At 31.6% G+C, this 22,007-nt stretch overlaps 2 protein-coding genes across 2 annotated transcripts in view; one reads left to right on the forward strand and one right to left on the reverse strand.

The window, feature by feature from the left end:
• The window catches only part of LOC118645012 (UDP-glycosyltransferase UGT5-like), a 13,409-nt gene extending 8,204 nt beyond the window's left edge, over positions 1-5,205 (forward strand). Inside the window, exons 3-6 of the mRNA XM_036285236.1 lie at positions 844-1,257; positions 1,822-2,044; positions 4,319-4,538; positions 4,807-5,205. Coding sequence (XP_036141129.1) covers positions 844-1,257; positions 1,822-2,044; positions 4,319-4,538; positions 4,807-5,098 — 1,149 coding nt within the window. The 3' untranslated portion in view covers positions 5,099-5,205. The remainder of the gene's footprint in view (positions 1-843; positions 1,258-1,821; positions 2,045-4,318; positions 4,539-4,806) is intronic.
• A 6,020-nt stretch (positions 5,206-11,225) lies between these two features.
• On the reverse strand, positions 11,226-21,024 carry LOC118645014 (probable cytochrome P450 305a1). The gene is given in 9 exon segments (XM_036285240.1): positions 11,226-11,440; positions 12,572-12,831; positions 14,454-14,634; positions 14,845-14,965; positions 15,043-15,202; positions 15,326-15,566; positions 17,953-18,207; positions 19,162-19,397; positions 20,913-21,024. Coding segments are annotated over 8 exon segments (1,482 nt in total). The 5' UTR covers positions 19,247-19,397; positions 20,913-21,024; the 3' UTR covers positions 11,226-11,261.
• Between the last annotated feature and the right edge of the window lie 983 nt (positions 21,025-22,007).

The raw sequence follows: 22,007 nt of genomic DNA on the forward strand, positions 1-22,007 counted from the left end.
AATGAACAGGCTATGCGACCTATGCATTGGTTTAGCTCGAAAAATTTTTTTCATGCCCGTAGAGCGAAAAAAAATGTAAAAAATTTTGAAAATTTTTTCTTCGTGCTTTATCCAAGAATTGCATGGCTACCGGTGCTCAAAAAAATTTTTAACCAAAAAATTCTAAAACTAGAGTCTTCAAGCTTCAAAAGCTATGTTTTTTTATTTCCTGTACGACCATTTTTCACTAAAATACAGCCTGTTGAAAATTGGCAAAAAATTTAGAAAATTTTTTTGTCCCTTTAATTTTTGCGAGAAGTGTAATATTATAAAAACTCTTACAAATCTATATAATATTTCATTAATAAATTATATATAATATTTCTTTAAGTTACTACATATTTCTTTAAGTTACTAAAAAAATGATTTTATAAGTAATCACTAGAATTCCTTATTTAATAACAGAGCTATTATGAGTGATTATAATACCTATAAGAGCCATAATACTATTTTCTCTTTTAATAAATTATGTTATCTATAAAGTACACTGTTAAATAATCTCGTGCAGTCGTGAAGGCATCGTAAATAAGCATGTAAATGTATTAAGTTGTCGCTTTTTGCTAAAACTGATTTGTTTTTATTAATTAATTTCTTATTAAATATTGAGAACTTCGCAAAACGTTTTTATTTTAATTTGCTCTACTTGGTAAAACAAGAAGTAGTGCTAGATATTACTTCTAAGTTTTATATTACTGCTAATAAAAATAACTTTTTAACTAATTTTTGTTTACCTTATTTTTTATAAAATAACAATTCTTTACTGTTATATTTTCTATTGTCACTTTATTAGGAATTGTTTTTCAGATTGCTAAAGGTAAACCACCTGTAGTAGGATATGTTCCGTTTGGCCCTGCACCATGGCTCAAAGATTACATTGGTGGTCCAAATTATCCGTCTGTTCGACCATTTCTAACAAGCATGATAAAACCCGTAAATTTATGGCAAAGAACATGGAATGTTTTATATTACATTTCAAGTGATGTCTTACGACATTACTATTATTTTCCAACTCTTCAACAGTTTGCTGAGAAATTTGTAGGTCACGCGATCAGACCATTACATGAAATAGAAAAAGACAGAATTAATATTTTATTACTTAATACTCATGCTGCATTTTCGTCTGGAATTCCCTTACCACCAAACACTTTGGAAATTGCAGGATTGAATGTCCAGGCCGTACAACCAATTGCTGGTGAGGTAGTTGAATCGCTTCCCGAGGTAAGAGAAACCGTTTTTTTTATTTGAGAACTAGCAAAAATTAATAAGTGTAAAAATATTTTAGCAAAGAAAAAATTGTATGTTCTAAGAAAACGGAATTTCTCAGAAATGGAATGAAATGGAAGCCTAGACCGAATTATGAATTATCTATATCCAAAGATTTCAGAGAATTTACCTTTCCTATTTAAACTAAGATATATAATTAAATAAATAGAGCAATTAAATAAAAAATATTGTAATTTTTTTTATTAATAAATTATTAATTAATCACACATTATGAGAACATTTCAAGTAGAAGATAAATTTTACACGGTATATATTATTCAAATAAGAAATACAATACAATAGAATTTAATTTTTAACAATGACTTATAAGAAATGTATAAATTTTATTTAAATAAATTTGATGATGACTTTCTACTTACAATTAGACATCTACTTGAAAATGTATTATTTACGACTGGTTACAACAGTTACTTAGATGTTTTAACTATAAAATACATATTTTTATATATTATTGATTATTCATACGTATCAAATGTTCATTTTATTATTATTTTGCAGGATATACGTGTATTTCTTGATGGAGCAAACAATGGAGCTATCGTAATATCTTTAGGAACAAATGTAAAATGGAAAACTATTGGGTTAGATAAAATCAAGGCCGTTATGCAGGCTTTATCGAAATTGAAGCAACGAGTACTATGGAAATTGGAGATTGAAGTGCCATTTCAAATACCGAACAATACAATGATTGTGAAATGGATGCCACAAAGCAAAGTTTTAAGTATATCTTTTGATTCTTTACATAAGAATTGAGAGTGACCCAAAAATTAAACAACTTTTAAATTAATAAGAAAATTATGTTAAAATTTGAGATAATTTAGAAGTAATTAAATACAATGATACAGCAATCTGTAAAAGTTTAAAACTTTTTAAATAATATTTTGAACTGTGTCACATATATTCAATAATTTACGGATTAAACGAACTCACAGAGTGAAGTTCGATAGTTCAAAACCAATAAAGGCCAGTAAGTCGTAAACTCGAAAATTGGGTGGGAACAGGTGAAAGCTAAGCAGGAACCAAGGTGGGAAAGTCCATCCGGACGAGACCCCCAGCATAATTACGATCGAATTTCACTCGGTGAGTTCGTTTAATCCGTAAATTATGTCTAGGCTCTCGTCCGGATGGACTTTTAACTATGTAGATGTTCAAAGCGCAAATTAACTGGCCGCAGTAACGGAAGTAAAGACACGTCTGCTTTTTTTTAAACGAGAAAAAAAAATTCCGAGAAGAAAGAAAAAATTGTCTAGTTAAGGACTATGCAGAGGAGGTACTTGCAAATGAAATGGAGCGAATGCGTCAGAATCTACAATTGACGATTATAAAAATTAGCAAATAAATGCGACTCCCCTGACCAGTCCGCGGCCCTCTTTATAATATAAGGTCCACAGGAGCTCCTTGTTTGGCTGCAAGGGATGTAGACGCGTGGCGGATGCTATGCGCCGTAAAAGAGCCGTCTACCCCACAGACCGCGAGAACTCTCCGAATCCAAAGACCTAGTCAGAAACTGAAGGTCAGCAAGTAAGTGGATTCCTTCAGCAACATGTAGAAGGGCCTTCCTTCCTTCTTCCTGGTCTATCTTCTCTGACATCAACGACGAAATTCTTAAGCCGAGCGCATTTAAAGCCGCCGCAAGCTGAGAATGATGCGAAGCCTGGGCTTCGTCTTGCTTCAAAGCGGATGCTGAAATCTTCAAGATAGGTAGTAAAACTTTATTAATTTTAGGAGGGCCCGAATCGAAAGATCGCCCTTAACCTCGTGCTCGGAAAGTAAATGAGTCCTCAGAGAGTCCGGAAAACCATTGTGAACGGTGTCACGAGCAAAGCAGAAGAAGGAAGGTTTAATAAATAAACGCTATCGAGGACTCGATCGGAATCGTTCCCTCTATGACAATTTGTGGATGGACCAACAAAAAGGGTTGACAAGGGAACGCACCTGGTACGACGCCCCGGTTCATAGGAACCGTCCGAGACCTCATGTAAGCGCTTACCTTCCGTTTGCAGCACAGAGGCAATCGTTTGCGACAACGCAGCCTTTTCCGGCTGGGGCTGCAACGGGACAGAAACAGGGGCCTGAGACAGCTCAGCTGCGATCTCTACAGGCTCTGGGATCTTTTTGCGACACCATGATGTCGCCGCTGGACGCTGACCTTGAGAAGGAGGGGGAGGAGTATCCGCCGGAGCATCAGACGGTGACACCGCGGGAACATACGAATTTGCCTCGATCGCAGCGATCCGATTTCCTTGATCTGCTAGCAGCTCCAGGATACAATCCAGAGAAACTGAGAGAGAGGCTTCTTAGGAATGCGATTCGATATTCTCCGGATTACGCGATCTTCTTCCATCGCCTGAAGAATCCCGAGGAGAACTACGCTTGTGCCGTTTGTAACTTCTAGGAGATCTAGAACGGTATCTCCGCGAGGACTTACCCATAATGGGTCTCAGAAAAGGAATAACTTTAGCAAATAGAAACGAAAAGACTGACGTGTCGATGTGTGTTGATCGACGAACAGAAAAATAATGAAGAATTATGGCGGACGTACGCGTATCTATGGACGCGCGCGTATCTAAGGAGCGCACGGATCGGAGTAGGCCCTTAGGACGCTTTTTTATTTTTATTTTTAAAATTCTGTTGATACGACGTGCAGGGATGCACTACTACATAGTTAAAAGTCCATCCGGACGAGACCCCCAGCATAATTTTGTTTTTGCTTACAGTTTTTTCTATCTAAGCTAACTTTAGCTTTTAATTATAGATAAAAAATTGAAATTGGTCTTTTACTTTTAATCTGTTTGTTTATAATAAAAGAGCTTTTTATTAAAACAAAGATTTTTAATAATTTACTTGTGACAAAGTTGTTGACTGAAAAATATTATTTTGTTACGTTAATCAGGATATTTACAATTAATGAAATGTTTACATTAATATAAAATTTACATGATATTATAATAGCTGAAAATTTAAATTTTATAGTATAATAAATTTTTATATCTAGCTCATAAAAATATAAGAACAATTTGGACGCATGGTGGTCTTCTCAGTACGCACGAAGCCATATGGCATGGTGTACCGATAATTGTAATGCCTTTCTTCATGGATCAAAAATCCAATACACAAATATTATTATCTAAAGGCATTGCCGTGTATCTGGATTTTAACACTTTGTCTATGCAAACTATATTAGACGCAGTTGAAGAAATACTTTACAATGAAAGGTATTATACTTCGATTACGTTTTAATATTATAATTATTATTTAAGCACTAAATTAATAGTATAATTATTTAAAAAATTGTGTAAACTAATACGGTAAATAATTGGTTTAAAAGGGTCTAAGATAATTATCTATTGGTTTAAAATAATTATCTATAAAATGATTAATTTTTGAAATTTGAATTTTGTTTTGTTTTGTCATGTATAGCTATTTCTTTAGTTATGTGTAAGTTTGTATTATATTATTAATAATAAAACATTTTTGTTGCAGTTATATGAAAAACATAAAACAATTATCTAGTGAATTCCGAGATCGGCCAGTACCGCCATTAGATTTAGCAGTTTGGGGTATCGAATACTCTGTTCGTCATCCAAATGGAAGCTTAGCAACACCTCTTAGATCTCAGAGTTGGGTGGAACAAAATCTGATCGACGTTTATGCATTTTTATTTCTTAATTTTAGTATAATATTACTAACTATATTCTTTGTAATAAAAATACTGATTAGTTTTTTTTGTAATCAAATATACGCATTAAAATTGCGTAAAAGCAAACAGGCATAAGCGAATTAAATATTAACAGATTTTGGATGTAATTACGGCTATTCATATTAATTAATCTAAAAAATGAAAATTAATGAACAAATTTAGAAAATATAATATTAATTGAACAAATGTTATATATCCTTTTCTTTCTTTCTTTTTTAGAAAACAATTATAAGAGATATTATAATAAAAAAATACATATTAGCATGTAATTTTATAAAAAAATATTTTTTTTAATTTGTCTTTTTTTATGTTTTAACTAGCTTGTTTATTGATTGTTTCCAACTTAATTGCATTTTTACATATCAAATTTATTAATTATTTAATTATATTTTATATCACCTAAATATTTTTGCTAAATTTGCTAGTAAAGATTCTGTATTCGATACCATAATAAATAATTACAATTTTCTGTAAATAAGAATGATTTTGTTCTTATATATTACATAATGATCTACATTAATTAAATGATCTTTTGCATGCAAATGTTTTCGTTTTTAATGACAGTAGTAGGGCATGAATAGATACTGAGTATTATGTACACAGAGTATTTGTGCATTTTTTGCATTTTTTAATAATAATTATTTAACTTTTTTAATAATAATTATTTAAGTAAATCGAGAAAATGTCAATGTGTCATTTTGCCATTCTGTTACGTGAAACGATATTATACCATTATCTTGAAATGAAAAGAGGAGGGTACTGTATTAGATGTATTTGGCCCTGATTGAAAGACAACGCGAGAGGCTTTTCGCAACAATGTTAAGTTATTTTATTTTATTGTTTCATCTTGTTTTTGTATTTTAATGGGTTTTGTAACGTCAAAGCCATTGAAATTTTATTGCTGGAACCTATTCCATTAACTAGTCATCATATTTGGGCAGTGAAGTTGATTAAAGAATTGCTTCGTAAAGGTCATCATGTACACGTAGTAAGCATACACAAAGTTAAGATCGAAGGTAAACTCACGCAAAACTTAACATACGCCGTAACCCAAATAGCACTAAAATATACAATGTATATACACTATATATATGTTCATGGATATTGAATGTCCATTAGATATCCACATGTACTTAAATTAGCATTCATAGTATATCCATTAAGAAAAATAAGAAAAAATTTATTGCAATTGCGTAAATTCACAATTTTTTATCCGAATTTTGGATGCAAAGAAATTATGAAATTACGCAAATTATGAAATTGCAACAAAATTCTTTTTATCTCTCTTGTCTTTATATATTCTCAAAGTTTATCTACTAAATTTAAAGTGTTATGCATATTTACAGCAACGCGTTTCAATACATCAAATACTACAAACGTGAGAAAAAGGTTTATGTCAAAACAAGAGGTAATTTAGGTTCTTTTCGGTGTTTCAAATCTGGAAAATATGACCATTCCAGCATAACAGCAGCACACAATACATGGTTCGAACACTGTCACATTAGTCATGAGAGTTGCATATTAATAACATTTGCTTTTGTATGGCGATTTTCTTTTGAGCAAACAAAATACGAATGTAGTCTCATTGATAATGAGACGATTTTTCGTGAAACAATTGCAGACAGATTTTCGTTCTGCAGAGAAGTTTGTACCATAGCTCTTGATAGACAATACAAAACGAAAAGACTAATCGGTGCTCCTGGAATAATTGTAGAAATTAATGAGTGTAAAATTATCCAAGCAGCATTTTGACGTCCACCCAACGTTAAGATAAACACACTTAACGTTGGTATCCAACGTTTTCGCTACGTCGTTTAGACCCTCTTTTGGGGAATTAAATTTAAGTTATACCAACGTTGGGAGCCGACTTATATAAGTTAAATTGAGGTTACATTTTTTTCACCAGTTTTAACGTTGGTGTAAGTAATTTTTGTAAACTTTGCTTTTGTACATTCTGCTAGACCTGAGGTCATTTTTTTACAACTCGTAATAGTTTAGTTGTAGTTTTCGTGCTTCTATTCAAACCATATAACGGCATTGGTGTAATAATGGCTTTGGAGAAAAAATGTAGTTGCGTAGTCTTTGATGCTATTGTAATTTTGCCACAAATACACGAACCCAGCACTGAAAATTTATAACAAAACCAACTTTATTGATAAATGTGGAAATGATAAGTCAAAATTAGACGAATCCCTTCTAAAATATTCCAATTTACTAAATATTTTATTAAATAACTGAAATTTTCAAAATGTAGATTTTTATTTTTTTTTATCAAAATTACTTTTAAAATAGACATGTTGTCAAATTTAACTTTAACACGTATTATTTAAATCCTTTCAATTGTTAATAAAATGCGTTAAAAAATATTAATCTAAATATACTAAAAAATGGTGGATTATTTATCTTCCTCTTTGAGGAATGAAAATGACGAAGTCGGCGTTCCACACTATATCAAACTTAACGTTGGGAATTACGTATTAAAGTCGCTCGAAAAGTGTGGTGCAGAATACCCAGATAGCACAAGGACATCTATTGTATGTCCAATGGATATCCGCTTCTAAACATTTGGACGTCCATTAAGAGTCCAAATAAGATCCGTCGGACATTCGATGGACGTCCATGGGATATACGTTTGTCACAATTTCGGACATTCATAGAAAGTCCGAAATAAACCAAATCTTGAACCTAATATCGTTTGATTATTTCTTTTGGGCCTTTTTCAATTAAAGAGCTTGCTGCAATAGTGGGTTAATCCAAATTTTGTAAAAATCATCGACATAAAGCATGGACTGCGCATTTCCTGCAAAAAGCTCTTGAAAAGTGTCCGGCAGAAAGACAAAGAAGAGACATGGTTCGGGTCAATTTCTTTCTCTGTCTAGCGCCCATTATGCTACTGGTTAGACAGAGCCCTAATTTACACCGAGCACTTGGTACGCGTATCAAGTAGTAAAAAGCTGATCAGCCAATGATTAAACACATTCACTAGTTATTTACTATTTAATACGCGTACCAAGTGCTCGGTGTAAACTAAGTCAGAGACAGCGCTTGACTCAGACCAATTGCTGTATCTCTCTTTTGGTCGAAAAAAGAAATTAAAAAAAAAAAAAAAACCGAAAAGAAAAAAAAAGAAATGAAAATAAAAAACGAAACAATAAAAAACGAAAAAGAAACAATAATATATTATAACAAACATTTAAAAAAATACAAATAATTAATAATGTTAATAATAAATAAAAAAATAATACGTATTATTTTATATTACATATTTCATATTATATCTAAAAGTAGAACAATTAAAATAAACCTTTTGAAAATTAAAAATAATATAATTTATTATTATTTATAAATTAATGTTAACTAGAAATATTGTAAATAATATATATATATATATATATATATATATAATTTACAATATTTATTTTAGATTACATAATACAAATAATAAAGATAAATTATATAAAAGTAAGATCCAAGTGCGGACATAAATCAGATATCGAGCATAGGACGTTCTGAATAGAACATCCATTTTAATTCCAATAATAGATATCCTGTGAATGTCTATTTTATGTCCATGGACGTGCGGATCTGAATTAAACTTAAAATGGACGTCCTTGGAACATTCAGTGCTATTTGGGTATAACGTCAGGCGAACGTTAAATACCTTAACGTCAGATAATAAAACTTAAACCGTTTCATATTTGACGTCGGAAAAGTGATAAAAAAGGCACGTCGTAATTTTAACATAAGACAACGTCCAAAAAACGTTAGTATTATTTTTTTAATTAAAGTTACATTTTCTAACTTTCTTGGACTACTTACAACGCGTTGTGATTAGTAGGAAAGTAGTCCATAGTTGGAAAGTTAACCGAAAAATGCTGCTTGGGTACTCGGAGGAAATTTCAAAAAAGACGTTTTCGTGAATAAGGATTGTGAATATTTGGTATGCTTTTTTAGTTGTAATAGAAAATACATATTTAAAATATTAGTTTCTAAGATTGTGCTGGATTGTGTGTTTATATTAAATTCTTATTTTAATGTTAAAATTATTTACACATTTATTCAGGTATGATAGAGCGCAGAGGACACAACTTTGTTTGGAAATGTGTACCGAAAATAAACGAGTTAAAGATAAGATCTTTTATTATTGATACCAAAGTATGTAGGTACAGAAATTCATACTGATTGTTGGAAGGGATACAGGGATTTAAGGAAATATGCCCACACAGAACAAAATATCTAATAGATATCTAATAAATATCTACATATCTATATAATGTCCATATCTATTATGGATAATTAGTAGACATCTAATAGATGTCTTAAATATCTATATCTTCTGAATAACTAGCAGGAATATCTAATGGATATGCACACATTATCTACATATCTATGTCCACCAAACAGCTATCCATTAGATATCCATGCGTTGTCCACATATCCACGTCCACCAAATAGCTATCAAGGATATCTATTAGATATCCACGCGTTGTCCACATATCCACGTCCACTAAACAGCTACTAAAGATATCCATTAGATATTCGGTCGCCGCGCACTCGCCAGCCGAGTAGTGCGCGGCGTCGCCGACAGAGCGGCGTGCAACTTGGAAGTAAGATGCAACAATCACGCTATATAAGGATCACTCGCAGTGCAAGAAACAAGTCTAAAATTAGACTTCCCCAGCGACGAAAGTGTTTCTGTGGTAACTACAGGACCTCTCAGAGCATGCTCGACGGGCCTTCACCGACTTTTGATGATTTTTATGACATCCTCCCACACATAACGTAATATGTATTACATATCTAATGGATATCCTTGACAGATATTAGGGATATCCATGAATATATAGAAAATATCCATTAGACATGCTATAAATATCCAAATGTCCGCAATATAAGATCTAGTAAATATCCATGGGATATATAAATCAATATCCAATCGACATCCATAGCAGTATCTAGTGGATATATATGTAGATATCCACTGGATATTCTATAGATGTCGACTGGATATTGATCTACATATCCTATGGATATTTATTAGATTGCATATTGCGGACATCTGGATATTTATAGCATGTCTAATGGATATTTCCTATATATTCATGGATATCCCCAATATCTGTTGAGGATATCCATTAGATATGTAATACATATTATGTTCTGTGTGGGTGGTTACATACATAAAACTGTCAATCACTTAAAGAATTTTGTGGATCCGGAAAGTGGAGCTTACACGCAAACTATTGAGTTATCGTGGTGCTTTACGCGCTTTACAAGCTTGTTTAAATAGAGTTGGCATTAGAGAAGATACATTAATAAATCATGTGTAAATATTTAAGTCGGTATAGAGTGAAAAGAATGGAAAGAGATCCATTTCAAGTATTATTAAGTGATATAAAATATATATATTTTGGAAATTAAGATTGAAAATAATGATTGTGCAATTTAATTTTTTCTACATTAATAATAAAAATTAAAAAATTATAGATTTCTTACTGACCAATATTTAAAAAAATATGTTTTTTTTCTAAAAGAAACCTATTTTCAAAATTTGAACTAAATTGGAGATTGGACGTTTTCGGAACTATTGCCGATATTTTAAAAATATTTTTATTAAAATTTTATTTTATTTTATTAATAATATTTTCTTTCTGTTATTAAAGAAATTAATAAATGAGAATAAATCGAAGAATTAAATTATTTGGGTCAATAGTTCAAAGTCATTCATACATATCATTAATACGATTTTGTATATATTTCTTTCATAGATTTGGAAATCCTTTTCCAAAAATGAATTACACGTATTAATATCAGTTTATAAATTAGACTTTATACAAGGGATACAAAACTTTTTTCAGAATGCTTTTTTTATTAATATAATTTGTATCTAGATGTGCAATTATAAACAGTTCACAAAGTTAATCTTTTTTTCTAGGCAATCTTAGTTCTAATTACACAATATTAAGTGTTATATATTTAAGTATTATTAGTATTTTTTTAAGTTAGAATAGAATAATTATGAATAATTATGAATTTAATAATTTAGTAATTAGATAATTTAATTGTATATTTGTATAATTTTTTTAAAATACAAATGTATTATTTAAATACAAAACTTATGCCGGTTTAAAAAAATTATAGTCAAATTTACAAATTAATATTTATTAATCTGATAAAATTAATTCAAAACGTTTTTTAAACAAGAAACTCATTTAAGTAAATATTGTATAATGTTATTTTATCTCCGAACAATTAACATTTTATAAGGCTTCAGTTCACGCAACAATCCGGTAATAAATTCCCCTTTAATGTATCCTTTACCTGGTTCCGGAAGTAAACAATATTTCTGCATTATCCCGACAAATATGAGAAATATTGCTGATCTTGCCATAATTTCTCCAAGACACCTTCTCTTTCCTATGGAAAAGGAAAAAAATTCTTTTAGATCATAAAATATGAATGAGAGTAATTAATTCACGAATTTTCAGTTTGATCAAAATTAGTTAATTAACAAGTAGAGAATATAAGCGTTAAATTAAGAAAATTAGCTTCAATATTCCAATAACTCGATAAAAGTAATCAAGGAACTATGTGAAGCCTAAACTATATTAATATCTAGTTTTAGTCATTTCGGAATCAAGAAAATGGCGACGATACTAAGGCTTGTTTCTACCAACGTAGGTTAACTTTAATCTCGATTTAACTTACTTATCTCATTTTAGTTCCAAAAATTAGAAAAAGATGAAAAGTAAGTTAATCCAAGATTAAAGTTAATCTACGGTGGTAGAAATGGGCTTAAATGTGATTCTACTTTTATTAGTGTTAATGATTTCCATCATTAGTATATTAGTAAATCAACCTACACGAAAAAAATTTTCTCTTAAAAATTATTCTGAAAATCGTGGTAATTGTGGGACAACGTAAACTTTGAAGAATTTTACTATACTTTTGACAAAATTTACTAAAATTTTAATAAAATTTGGCAAAATTTTGTAAATTTTACTATACTTCTAACAAAATTTACTAAAACTTTGCTCAGTTTTATTAAAATTTTACTAAATTTTAGTAAATTTTAGTAAATTTTGTTAAAAGTATGGTAAAATTCTTCAAAGTTTACGTTGTCTCACAATTATCACGATTTTCAGGGTAATTTTTAAGAGAAAATTCTTTCCGTGTACGCGCTAAATATACTGTCATCATTATTTTCTTGATTCCAAAATATAGTTGAAACCGAATATTTAGCGCGATTCATTTTTCATACAAAAGTCATAAATTAGCGATCTAGACTATCTAGAGTTCTAGAGTACATAAATATTTGATAATTTGTTAGTCATACTATAAAGTACATAAAATGAAAATAAGTAAATCTTAATTACACACATGCATTACGATGTGATATAAGAATGACTTAAGTGCAATTAAGCTTAAACATAAGTGATTATTTTTGTTTCACAAAAGTTTTTACGACGTTTAAGTTTTTTATAACTGTTTTGTTATGCAAAAACTTTATAAAAATTCTTTTTATAAATTTTATAATAATTTACTGACCTTTGCCGAACAATATAAGGTTTTCTGGTGTCTGATATATGCCATCCTTGTTTATATACCTCTCCGGTCTAAATGAGATTGGGTCAGGATATAATTCCGGGTCCATATTGTTGCTTTCCGCATTCAGAAGAACCATAGTATCTTTCGGTATCTTGTAACCATCAAGGATTGTATCTTCGACAGTGCGATGTGGTGGCAATATAGGTACCACGTTCCGGATGCGTTGACTTTCGGTCATTATCGCTTCCGTGTAGGGCATTCTGTAATTAATTCGAAATTTGACATGTAATAAACCGAACGTTTGAATAATTTTTTACATAAAAAGTCTATAAATGAAATAATTTTCCTCTAAAAATAATAATTAGATACAACATAAGATACAATATATGTGCATAGGTTCTTTACACAGCACAACACTGAACAGAATCTTTTTAACTTTTGCAAAGTGTTACAGAAAACATCTTATAAACTTCTTATATATGTACCAGATACGCAAAAATATCCGCTGTTTTATTAGAAACACATTTATTAAATGTTACACAATTATCTTTGACAAGGGAACGGTCGAAAGTGTCCCTCACCGATTTTAATGAGCTGTGGATATGTTATAGAGCATAAATAAATATTACACCTATATTTTTTAGCGGCATATTTCGGCGTTTAGGGGTTGAAACCATTCCTTGAAAATAATGAACTATTTTGCTTTTGGCGGATATTTTTAAAAATATAAAGTTTATGAAAAAATGTTTTATACAAAAGTTTTATACTCTCTTCACAATAATAAAGTTGTTTTTCAAAAACTTAAAAATTTTTTTATTTACTCTTACATGCGCCTCTTATTTTACAAAATTTTAAAATTTTGTAACAATAAAAATTATAGAGTATTAAAAGCTAAATCCATTTATATATAATTATACATAAGTTTCATCATTCAATTTTTGGGAAAACCATTTTTAATCTGTCAATAAAAACGTTTTTAACATTTTCTATCTCCATGTACTAAAGTATAAGTACTTTTTTAATATTAATATTAAAATTTTAACATTTCGTATCCTGTATGGTACACTTTTTAGAAATAATGATAATATCGGAATAAAATCTGTAATGTTGCAATTATAGGGCTGTATTTTAAAATATTTAAGCAAAATTCAAGTATTTATATTCTATTTTAAAACAATAACAATATGGCAAATTATCATATAATAATAAAATATTTACAAAGTATGATATAATCGTAAATTATCATTATTGAAAATAGGAATTTTTATATTTTATTTTACAAACATTCCATAAGAAAATGTTAAAATAATGTTTTTAATAAACAATACTAAAATTGTTTGAAAATAACTCAAGATCATAACCTTTACAACGTGTATAAAGGTCATGGTGTTATCTGAGTTAAAGAACAGATAAGATTAATATTTTTAAATTTTATATAGATTTATTTAAAAAATTATATAAAATCGCCAATTAATTAATAAAAATATTGATCAGGACTCTCATCTCTAGAACACATATCAAGGTTAATGTCATTAAGTCGATATTTTCTAAATTAAATATTATAATTTCGAAAACTACTACATTTGATATAGTAAAAGTCATCCAGGTAACACATAATTATCACGATAAAAGTAAAATGATATTAATTAATTACTGATTGTGAGTTTTAACATCAAATTTTATTCAAATTGACGTCATTTTAACTTTATTATAATAATTTTGGTTACTTTGGCATTATCTAATTCTCCGAATTCATGTTTTTAAACTTTTATTTTTAGCTTATGTTTAAAAAATACTATTCAAAAAACAACGATATGCCGATATTGGTACTTTTCTTCTATTAGAAAAAGCAATTGTACTTTTCTTAAAAACATAAAATTACTTCTTTCTGTCTTCTAAAGTGGGCACTCTATGGGGACCAATCACAGCGTCGATCTCCTCGTGTAATCTGCGTTGCACGTCCTGATGATTAGCTATTTGAAAGAAGAGAATATCCAATGTCGCTGTCGTAGTGCCGGTACCGGCGATGAAAAAGTCAATTAATGTCACAATTAGATTACCATCTGAAAAGAACAAAATAGATGTGCTCGTGCGTATAATGGGCGTTTTTCTAGCTCATAAAAATAATGCTTTCTCTCGTATGCATGACGCTTTCATTAATGGACCGACGAAGCATGCAAAGCAAAGCGTTAATTTCGCCAGGAATATCCGAAAGAATTGTTGCGATATTTTCTGGACTTTTCTCGGTAATAGAAAGTAATTGAAGCTTGCACCTTCATACACATTGGCTTTGTCTGGCTGTCCTTTGCTGTTGTGCATCTCCTTGATGAACAAATCGATAAAGTCGGCTTCGTTCCCTTCAATGTACCGCTTTTTGTGTTCAGTGATATTGTCCTGCAGACACAAAATACGAAATAGTCAATTAGTCAGTAAATAAGAAGTTAAAATTTAAATTTGAGATCATCGCGCACCATTAGGAAGCTCATTCAGTTCGACATTCATCTTAAGTGTATGTTATAGTTTGACATCTCTGGTGCGATATAGCGTAACCAAGGAAAAGCGGACAAAACCCCCCCGGCCGAATCGAAATATGTTGAACGATGATCTATCAGTTGTATGAACCTCTGTAACCTAAAAGCATCGTAAAACCAATAAACGCGATCACAACTAATTTCCTTCCTCGATTTCTCGATAATAAATCCGCGGAAGTAAAAAAAGATATTTTTTGATTTTTTCGACAATATTTTTACATACTTTGAAGAATTAGCAGATGCCCTTGTTCCTGAGACCAGCATCCAAAGAGCATTAATCAGAGCGGGCGCGAATACGGGTCGTAAAGGTCGCACGCCACCGTCTCCTAGTTTCTCTATTATGATCGCTAATTCATCCACCAACAGGTCTATCATCGCTGGTTTAGCGAAACCGACATTTCTCAGAGCACGTGTAGTCCAATTGTGCAATTGTTTCCATTCCGGACCATCGTTCATCGTGAGCCCTAATACCAAAGATTTTTTTATTAATTCATATTTAACGACTCTTTATAATTATTTATTATGATTATATGACTCTTTATTTATAACAACGTTATAACAACGTTTATAATAATATTATTTGACTCTTGCACGAGTCAAATTTAATCGAAAGGTTTCCTACAAAATCTAAATAAGTCCACTCCCTAAATGACAATAAATATATATTATCACTGATTTACAATATCTCTAGATCTCACATAACTCATACAGAGGTCATAAAATTACTTATAAAGATATATTAAGAATTTTTGACAAGGGCGAGATGTAATAAATGCACGCTTAGATAAATAATGTAAAGTATAAAAATCTAATCTTTCTTTCTTATTCGATAAAAAATATTGACATTGATTTTTTTGAATATAATTTGTTATATATGTTATATTTGTTATATATTGTGACATGACGCGTCTGGTCGCGTTCGTCACAAGGGCGTAAGCCCGACCGAGGGGGTCGATTTGGGGCTCCTCCTCGCCGAGCCGAGGGGGACGCGACTTTGTTTTACGTTTGTTTCTTTCTTTTTTAGTTTCCGCGTTACCGTGTCAGATTAATTAGGGTATTTAGGACTAAGGCGCCGAGTGAGGGCTTAATCTTATTGTACCACGAACGGAGGAGGAGCAGCCATCGGGGGAAAAAGTATCGCGAGCAGTCGACAGTAGGAATGGTGCCCCGCGCAGAGTTTCCCCGCCGAGCCGTGCACCGAGCCCGGCTGATTATTACCGCCCTAAGCCGCTAGGATACCGCCGCCGTGAGGATACCGTGGCAGAAAGGATACCGCATAGCAACAGGAAAGATTCTTGAGAGGAATCACGCCGAGGGCACGCCACCGGGCTGCGGACCGGGGGAGTTACCGTCAAACTGTAAACGGCCCGCCACGCAGATCGGTTCGGCCACGGCATGGCCAGCCGGGCCAACCGAAAATGGCATAGCACTCTCCCCGGCGGAAGTCGTCACGCACGGACCACGAGGCAAGTGGATAGGCGATGCGGCGCAGCATGGGATCGAGGCGTGCGGATCGACCGAAAATCGAAGCACGCGCATGCGCGGCGGCTCGATCCGGCCGGCGTGGGACCGGGGCTCCTCACTGTTCGGCAAGCCGTGACTGCGTGTACTTGGCAGAGGACGAGCCCCGATACCGCGACAGCTACCGAAGACTCCAGGGACCAGGATTCCGTTCACTATTGTAAGGTCCCCACTCGGCAGCCATCGATTAAGTAAGGTTCGGAAAAGGCGGTCAACCCTCGTGCGGGACCGGATACCGGATACCGTTTCCACTAAGGACATCGATCATCCGAATTCGATTTCGTTAGTGATATTAGTGTGTAAGGTAACTTGAAGAAAGAGTAGAGTTTTGTGGCCGCACGAGGGCTCGGACCGACCGGCCCCGAATAATTGATACCGCGAGTACGTCCCTCTCGGACTACGCCGGAGCCGACAGTCATAGGATTAGAATCATTGTTACCGCGACTTGTTTCCGCCATTAGTGATTTTATCTTTGTTCGAGCGGAGAGCCTCGTCGGCCTCCCGCCGCGTATTATCAATTCTGTCGTTTCCACATTTTTGTGTCTATAATTCGTTTCTGTCTTTATCAGAATAATGCCCGGGAATTAATTGTATACAGACGCATGGAGTAAACTCCTTGCAGCATTGTTACCGTTTTTTTACTATCAGTATAGAAATACAGAATATTCTTTAAATGTTTAGTAAGTGAGTACCGAGTCTTTATACGACCTGCCTCGATCCGACATCTCCACACCTTCCGTCTCAATAAGAACCACGCCACTCTACCGTCTCGAGAGAAAGAGCTACCGGCACTTGTAACGCTTTCTAGTTGGTTACCGTATTATCGTTGATTATTGTGTGGCGCGAGAAGTCGCGCCTGGCGCCCAACAATTTAGAGTATTGGGAAGTTACCGTTCTTGCAAGCTACCGCTATCGTATCGAGAGCCATCTCGATCGATATTGGGGGATACCGTATACCAGATACCGCTATCGTGTCGAGAGCAATCTCGTCCGATATTTGGGGGATACCGCCTATAAGTTACCGTTCTCGCTACGAAAGCTATCTCGAGCGAGTGGGGGATACCGTATGCAAGCTACTGATACCGTATCGAGAGCATTCTCGAGAGATACTGAGGCTACCGTTCTCATAAACTATCGTATCTAGCTAGAAGAGCGTTACTCGTTACCGTATAAACAGAGATTTCCGTTTAATTGGGCGTAGCCCCCTCGGATCTGGCGTTCCCGGGGGAAAACTACGTTGCAATATGTTATTGAAATATAAAAAAATGTTTAAGTCGATTTTCAATCAAAGATTTAGTATTCGACGAATTTCGATTGAGGATTCGTTACCTTTTTTCATTCCCAGATTTCGTAGCTTCGTAAACTCATTAAAAGGACGCCCGTCGTACTTTTCGTTAACGCAGATTTGTTGCACGAGCTTGCTATCCGAAACAGCGATCGTAGACATAGTACCTAGTTGCAAACCTATGACGCCACTGTTATACATTTTACTGAGTTCCATAAGAGCCAAATATTTTGCACCAAGTTTTTTCGCTAATCTTTGTAAGTACAACTGATTTCCAATAATCGGCCAAGGAAAGGGACCTGAAATTAAATTACGGGTTTTTGAATGTAGAAATTATATAAAATATTTAATAATTGCGACAGGTGCAAGGTATCTTAAAATATTCTCCTTCTGTTCATACGATACTAATTGTTGCAAAAAATTTTTCAAAGAAATATAGTCAATCAGAGATCAAATAATCACCTGTCATGCGGTCACTAACACTACGTTTGGGTGACAGCGTTAGTGATTTAACAGATTTACAAACATGTGGCTGTTTAAATCTAATCTCCGATTTACCGGCTTTAAGTTTTGTGATATATATCTCAAAGTTTCATTCTACAATAAAGATTTAAATTTGAAGCTGTAACTCAATTGAGTATTCTTGTAATAGGTGGATCTGTAATAGGTGTAGTAAGCCTTAAGTCGTAAAGAATTCAATATTCCCTGCATATTCATTGTAGACCATGACAAAAACTACTTTTTGAAATAAAAACAAATAACTTTTATTTAATTTTTTTGAGAATTATTTTATTACTGTATTTTAATTGATGAATTTTGAGAGTCTCTTTCTCCCACCCCTTTCTATGTGTGTGTGTGGGGGGGGAGGGCGCACATTTTATTATTAGGTATATTTTTAACGTTATATTTACTTGTATGTTACAATTATTTTAATAGATTACAAGTACTAAGTAAAAACATACAGAAGAAGTGCTAAGTATATTTTAAGTATAATAATAATAACGAAACTTATTGTCGCCAGTGGTAGTTAAACAATTAAGAATAACGGATTTGTAATCAATCAAACTGGCATAGATTTATTTAAAATCTACAAAGTTTCAGCCTTCTATTGGGTCCTTATCAAGTAAAAAACTCTATGTTCTAAAATTACAAGTAGTAAAAAGTAAAATTGTATTGCAGTCAAAAATATAACAGTCATTGTTGGTGAGAAGTCAAAGTGACACTCAGTGAAAAAATTAAAGAAATTAAATTACCTGGTGGTAATTGATTTGATTTCTGACGCAACGCTAAAGCAATGAGAAGAATGGTTAAGAGCACCAGAGTCACGGTCACAAACATCGTGTTTCGTTTTTTCTTTATTGTCCCAAGTACATATTTTCCAAAATAAAATTGTTGCGTTCCGTTCGGCTGGTTCGGTGACGAGTTTCAAGTAGTAGAAGTCTTGAATCGATCTTGATATTGATTCGTCTAATCAATAATGTCCACGTGTCTAGTTTGATTAAATATAGAGTTAATTTTTAATAAGATTTGTTTGTATGACTTTACTTATGTTCTAACTTATTTGCCTTCAAGTATACTTGATAAAATGTGATAGTTTAAGCATTGCGCAGGCCTGTGTGTGTCGTTATTTTCCTGTAAAATACCAGATAACTCTGACATTTGTTTCACATAATATTAATCATGGACATATATCTTTGCAATTATCTGTAGTATTTTAGTACAAAATAATAATATATAGACAACTCTGCAAATCATTATTTTTTATTAAAAATATCTATTAGAAACATTGAATATAAAGACATGACAAATAAATGACAATGATGACATAAGAAAGTGATAATATGAAAGGTATACATATATTATATAATGCAGATGTGTAATATTAAAATAGACATGCGTCTATAAAATAACATTTATTAACTATATGACGAAAACTTGTATAAAAATATATATTTCGTAATTATAATCTTGCAAAATATACATATATGCATATAATATATATACTATTGTTGCGCCCGTTAGATCGGTTAGCTGTCCTGGCCGATCATATATTGATTTTTGGAGGAAAGCGTTTAGAGCTGGACAACGCTCTCCTCGAAAAATCAATATATCGATCGGCCAGAACAGCTGACCGATCTAACGGGCGCAACAATATAATATATATAATATATTGTAATTATGTAGAAAGGTATATTAAAAAAAATAGATGTAGACGTATTGTAAATTACTAATAACAGTTTGCGCAATTAATTTCAAAATAACATTTCAGTAAAATTAGAACAATGTGGTAAATAATCTTAGATATATGTGCAAAATAAAATTTTGAAAAATATTGTTTAATAATTGGAGAAAATACTGGAGAAATATAATTAATCCTATTTCCAGCTTATTTTTCTGAAAAAAAGGCATTTTCAGAATATAACTTTATCATATATTTTACATGAAATGTTGAATTTGTCGTTATAATAAATATATTTAAGGAAAGATTATTATTTCAAAGGTTAAAGGTTATTTTTACAAATTTTTTTTGAAATATACGGGTAATTTATTTTAAACGTTATACGTAATATTCCCTCATGTTTGAAATAGTTTAAGAAAATTTTTTATTCATATAAAATTTATAAAATTAATGAAAAATAAATAAAAATTAAACACGCATTTGTATATATATAATGTGCCACTTGTTTATTATTCATACTAATTCATAACAAAATGTTTTTTTAAACACAAGAGAACCGCACTATAAATCATAAATAGTTTAGCATGAGTTTGAGTAGAAAACTTGAATTTTACACGGAAAAAAATTACACAGTAAGAATATATAGCTAAATGTCAGATGTATGTTGCTAAAATGTAACTGCCGCATATAAATTTTCACAGCTATAATTAACTACAACTAATCTATTTTTGCTATGTATGAAAAATATTAGATATACGCTGTATTCAACTATCATTTTTTAATTATATTTACATTGATAAGTAGAAATGCACGCAAGTACTTTACCTTTTTGTTTAATTTTATGACCTGGCAAGTACACGAATCAGAGTAATCCCGATCATGTGCATAATGTACGGACTTATCGAGTTGACGCGAGAAACACAATTTCTGTTTCCACAAGTTTTCTTTCGCAAATACACGCTACCTTTATACGTCCTTTTAGCGTTATCTTAATGTAAAACTATTATTTTTAAGATAAGCTTATTGCTTTTCGTTTTTTTCATATTGTAGACAACAAATCTTGCTACAATGTATACACTCAGGGCCACTTCAATCAACTTTGATTGACTTTAATTTATTGGAAAAATTGCTAATATGAAGAGTAAAACTAGTTTATTATTAGAACAAAGTAAAAATTTTCTTATTTTTTAAATATTCTATATTTGATTGATTACAGCATTTGATATTATGCTTTTAATATATAAATAAAATTATAATTTTATTATTATTTGATAAATACAAATTACTGGTAACACTAATGTCTAATCGCTGATTAATATTAATCGAAATTGATTAAAATTATAATTTTGAACATAAAATAATATACAGAACTATGTAATAGTCTCAGGAAATAATATATAATGTCAGAATTAATCACAATATCTTTGTATATATAATATTATAAAAACTCTTACAAATCTATATAATATTTCATTAATAAATTATATATAATATTTCTTTAAGTTACTACATATTTCTTTGAGTTACTAAAAAAATGATTTTATAAGTAATCACTAGAATTCCTTATTTAATAACAGAGCTATTATGAGTGATTATAATACCTATAAGAGCCATAATACTATTTTCTCTTTTAATAAATTATGTTATTTATAAAGTACACTGTTAAATAATCTCGTGCAGTCGTGAAGGCATCGTAAATAAGCATGTAAATGTATTAGGTTGTCGCTTTTTGCTAAAACTGATTTGTTTTTATTAATTAATTTCTTATTAAATATTGAGAACTTCGCAAAACGTTTTTATTTTAATTTGCTCTACTTGGTAAAACAAGAAGTAGTGCTAGGTATTACTTCTAAGTTTTATATTACTGCTAATAAAAATAAATTTTTAACTAATTTTTGTTTATCTTATTTTTTATAAAAT

Source organism: Monomorium pharaonis, chromosome 4 (genome assembly GCF_013373865.1).
Source record: "Monomorium pharaonis isolate MP-MQ-018 chromosome 4, ASM1337386v2, whole genome shotgun sequence".
Taxonomy (NCBI): Eukaryota; Metazoa; Arthropoda; class Insecta; order Hymenoptera; family Formicidae; genus Monomorium; species Monomorium pharaonis.